Here is a 5029-nt window from a genome sequence, read left to right as displayed (position 1 = left end):
GGCTGGAACTGTTAAGTCAACTGGCAAATTGTTCTTTAATCAGAACACAGTTAAACCCGGGAGCTAGAAGGGGCCTCCAAGAGTAGCTAATGAACAAATTCTATGGCAGCCTGTTCGTTTTATGGGTGATATAATGCGCTATAACTAAAAAAACATAGTCAGATGGATTCTTCTGTCTAGAGGATATATTTTGGGAAATTTTTTAAATGTACATTTATTTAACAAACACTCATAAGGACTTACCATGTGTTGGGTATGTTATAAACATTTTACATATGTTAACTCATTTAATTCTCATAAGAAGTCCAGGAAAGGCGTTCGGTGACCTTCCCGAGTAGCTGGCTGTGCGGGTCGGGGCTGCCCGAGCCGTTGGTCCTGCGGCGAGATGTTTCAGAGCCTGATGAGAAATGTGTGGGTCCCCATGAAGCCCTACTACACTCAGGTGTACCAGGAGATCTGGGCGGGCGTGGGGCTGATGAGCCTCATCATCTACAAGATCCGCAGTGCGGATAAAAGAGCTAAAGCTCTGAAAGGTTCGAGTCCCGCGCCTGCTCATGGTCATCACTAGCAGCCGAGCCGAGGGCGCAGCGGGGAGCGTTGGCTGTTAGATGGGGACGAAGGACAGTATCTAGAAGTGCCGTGCCCTTGCTGGCATGAATAAACATACCTTAGACACCAAAAAAAAAAAAAAAAAAAAAGAAGTCCAGGAAAGTGTCTTTCTTTTCCCTATTTTACGGATGGAAAAGGAATTTTTAGGGGAAAAATAAAAGACAGGTTTTAGGAAATTTAAAAAATTTTAGAAATCAAGGGGACCATGGAAGAAGCACAGGGCTGCAGGGCAGCAGAAGGTATATTTCCATAGAATAGGGGGCTGGAGAGCGGCAACAGGTACATTTCCATAGACTGAGGGAGCTGGGAACAGCAGAAGGTTTAAATTCACAAAATAAAGAGAAGGAAGCCCTTGGGGAAGAAGAAAGCCCAACAGGAATAGAAAAACAATAAGGAAGGAGGTGGGGGGGAGAACCTCACGTCCATGGGAGGTTTGACCTTTGAGCCCAGGAGTTACTATAGTAACCAGTCCAAGGGAATAGTGACCAATCAGAGGGGATATCAAGCACCAAAATCTACAGCCTTAATAAGCCGTAGGGAAAAGGAACTCAGTGGGAGTCTTTCCCCCTCCCCACGTGGGAGTCTGTACTTGTTCTTTAATAAGAACCGGGACACCTTTGCTATTCCACCTTCTGTCCATGGACTCATTCTAAGTCTCTGACAGACAAAGAACCTGGGTTCCAGTCCAAAAATTCCTTTTCACAGAGGGAGACACTGAAGCCCAGCGATGTTAAATTAGTGGTAGAACTGGAACTCCCAGGCAGTCTGGCTCCGGAGTCTGTGCACATAGAATTATACTGTGTGTTGCATTTTTAAAAGTCCACTTTCTAAAAGAATTTCATGTTCTATCCTTTTTTTTAAAAATATATTTTATTGATTTTTTACAGAGAGGAAGGGAGAGAGATAGAGAGTTAGAAACATCGATGAGAGAGAAACTTCGATCAGCTGCCTCCTGCACATCTCCCACTGGGGATGTGCCCGCAACCCAGGTACATGCCCTTGACCGGAATCGAACCTGGGACCTTTCAGTCCGCAGGCCGACGCTCTATCCACTGAGCCAAACCGGTTTCGGCTCATGTTCTATCCTTTAATAACATGAATAGCCGAAACCGGTTTGGCTCAATGGATAGAGCGTCGGCCTATAGACTGAAAGGTCCCAGGTTCGATTCCAGTCAAGGGCATGTACCTGGGTTGCGGGCACATCCCCAGTGGGAGATGTGCAGGAGGCAGCTGATCGATGTTTCTCTCTCATCGATGTTTCTAACTCTCTATCTCTCTCCCTTCCTCTCTGTAAAAAATCAATAAAATATATTAAAAAAAAATAACATGAATAGTTCCCCTGTCCCCACCTACTTAATATATAACAACGTATCTATTTTGCATATCATGATTTATGTTCCTAGTTTGTTTAATCTTATAATTGTGATGCTTTTTTAAAGAAATGTGGAAAAATATACATAACGTAAAATTTACCATTTGGCCATTTATAAGAGGACAGTTCAGTAGTGATAAGCATATTTACATTGTTGCACTCCAGTGCAACCATCACATTATATCCATCATCTTGCAAAACTGAAATTCCATACCTATTAAACCATGACACCCATTCCTGTCTTCTCCCAGCCTCTGGCAACCACTATTCTACTATCTGTCTCTATGAGTTTTGACTACTTTGTTGTTTTTGTTTTGTTTTGTTTTGTTTAAATATATTTTCATTGATTTCAAAGAGGAAGGGAGAGGGAGAGAGAGAGAGAGAGAAACATCAATGATGAGAGAGAATCATTGAGCGGCTGCCTCCTTCACACTCCCTACTGGCGATTGAGCCCGAAACCCAGGCATGTGCCCTTGACCAGGAATCCGACCATGACCTCCTGGTTCATAGGTCGATGCTCAACCACTGAGCCACACTGGCCAGGCTGCTCTGGGTTTTTCATATAAGTAGAATTATACAACAGTCTTTGTGTGTCTGGCTTATTTCACTTAGCGCAATGTCTTTAAGGCTCATTCATGCTGTAGTGTGTGCCAGAATTGCCTCCTTTCTTAAGGCTGAATCATTTCATATATATACCACATTTTGTTTATTCATTCACCCATAGGTGGAAACTTGGGGTGCTGCCATCTTTTGGCTGTTATGTATAATACCGCTATTGCTACAGGGCACTAAATGGGTCCCGGCCGTCTGTCACTACGTGAGCCAAATTAAGCAGAGACAAGGTTGAATAGTATATGAGTGTTTCTTCTGGCAGTATGGAGAGAGCAGCCGGTCACCTGGTAAATTCTGCGCTAACACCTCCTCCTAGCCGGCTGATTAGGGAGAGAAGGATGAAAGCTGCCTGCCAGGGTGGGGTGGGGTGGGGTGTCAGGATGATGGCTGCAGGGCCTGTGGTCTGTGTGTCTCCTTCCAGGATCTTGAAGCTGGATAACAAGGTAGTTACTTTTCAATGGTGTTAAAACTCAGCTTGGAAGGTTCCTGGGAGGGGAGACTGGCCAGCATTCCTGAGCTGAGGCAGACTCCTGGAGGGGGTCAGGGTCCAGGCACGGCAACCAAATCAAAGCATGTCCTGTCCTTTGTCTGTTCACAACATCTATTTTCTTTTCTGAGCGAGGGACCCACCCGCATGGGCCCCAAGGCGTCTCTTATCTTTTTACAGCTCTGTTTTTCTTCTTGCAGCACATCCTCCCTTCCCGGGGTCTGTAAGAAAACCTCTCATCTGCAGCGAGTAATCATTAAACAACCGTGGTCCTACCCCCTTCCCACTGGGAACAGGGGTGTACACATATCTGTTTGAGTTCCTGCTTTCTTTTTAATTTTTATTTATTTTTAGATATATTTCACTTGATTTCAGAGAGGAAGGGAGAGGGAGAGATAGAAACCTCAATGATGAGAATCCTGCAGGCTGCCCCCCCCCCCCCCCCCCCCGCCCTGCCCAACTAGGGGTTGAGCACACAATCCAGGCAAATGCCCTGACCGGAATCGAACCATGACCTTGTGGTTCATAGGTTGAGCCATGCTGGCTGGGCTGAGTTCCTGCTTTCAATTTTTTGTATATATACCCAGAAAAGGAATTGTTAGATCATAGGGTAATTCTACATTTAATTCTAGTTGTGCTTTTAAACAGTTACGAAATCATAACACTATAAATCTTATAAGGGGAGGAGGAATTTTATAACCCCTTTCTGAAAACGGGGCTAAAAAATCCCTTCTCTGGGGGTGAACTCAGCTGGTGATGTGACGGGGAAACGGAACAGAAAATGTACTGAACTCCACTGCAGGCGGTGAATGGGCAGCCTGACTGTGGTCTTGCCGGAGCTGTGACAGTGGAGAAGTCTCCCCAGGCAGGCGGTCGCTGGCCCTGGCTGGGTCTGTGGGGGTGTCAGTGGTCTAGGCCACTGAGTTCTGCCCATCAGAGGGGCCCCCTTATTATACCTCAGTTGGGCCACAGACTGTCTACCTCAGTGGTTCTCAACCTTCCTAATGCTGCAACCCTTTGATATAGTTCCTCATGTTGTGGTGACCCCCAACCACAAAATTATTTTCCTTGCTACTGTAATTTTGCTACTGTTATGAATCGTCATGTAAATATCTGATATGCAGGATGTATATAGGCGACCCCTGTGAAAGGGTCGTTAGACCCCCAAAGGGGTCACGACCCACAGGTTGAGAACTGCTGGACCTCCTCTTGGGCGGTTGAGAAAGGGGAGGGGAAGGTTTCAGGGAATAAGGAGCACCTTCCAGTAATTATTGATAAGCCAGGGCCAGTGGCCAAGGGAGAGATAGCAAGGCAGCCCGCCCACTGCTATGCACGTTTTAGGATATCATTGCCCCTAAAAGGCGGAGAACAAAGGGCATTGTTTTAAAAGCTCCTGATTGAGAATAACTCTCACACATCAGCCCACGCCTGAGGGTGGGTGAGGGTGGGCGCAGGGTAGGAATGGAAAAGAAATGACTCTTGAGTCCGGCTATCTGGGATCTTGACTTCCTGTCATTACTTGCCCCCTGTCATCTTTGGGAGATCACCTTTGGAGGCTGGAGGGCGGAGCAGCAGAGGATACATGAGTACCTTTTGGATTCACCACAATCTATGAATTTATTCTAAGGCTTCCAGTTGACCCCCTGCCTGTGGCAAACTTTAAGAAGCTTAATCTCTTCCGGTCAAAGGTGGGAGAGGACTTGCTTGCTGGGAAGGATCTGATAGGAGCTGAGCCCGTCCGGGCTTCCCCCTCTAGGGGTGACCGAAGGCAACTGCAGGAACACACACTGAAGGGAGAGAGTCTGGGAGGCCCAAGAAGGGGTGTCCCAAACGGCAGGTTCTGCTCCTCGCTCCTCTCCCCGCCTGGCCCACGAATGGGGCAGACAGCTGTCCTGCAGCGTCCTTGGGCCTGTGTCCACCGCACCCTCCCTCAGTGCGGGTTCTGGGCC

The 5029-nt window shown here is 47.0% G+C and overlaps 1 protein-coding gene across 1 annotated transcript; it reads left to right on the top strand.

Annotated features, from left to right (window-relative positions):
- Window positions 1-318: 318 nt before the first annotated feature.
- On the top strand, window positions 319-701 carry LOC132221086 (ATP synthase subunit ATP5MPL, mitochondrial). The gene has a single exon (XM_059675015.1). It carries the CDS (start codon window positions 386-388, stop codon window positions 566-568), a length of 183 nt encoding a protein of 60 aa, XP_059530998.1. The 5' UTR covers window positions 319-385; the 3' UTR covers window positions 569-701.
- Window positions 702-5029: the final 4328 nt, after the last annotated feature.

The sequence above is a fragment of the Myotis daubentonii genome, chromosome 18, assembly GCF_963259705.1.
Source record: "Myotis daubentonii chromosome 18, mMyoDau2.1, whole genome shotgun sequence".
Lineage (NCBI taxonomy): Eukaryota > Metazoa > Chordata > Mammalia > Chiroptera > Vespertilionidae > Myotis > Myotis daubentonii.
This window is presented reverse-complemented; position numbering and strand designations above follow the sequence as displayed.

Coding starts and splice junctions, on each gene's coding strand:
- LOC132221086 (XM_059675015.1), top strand. CDS start 386: ATGTTTCAGAGCCTGATGAGAAATGTGTGGGTCCCCATGAAGCCCTAC.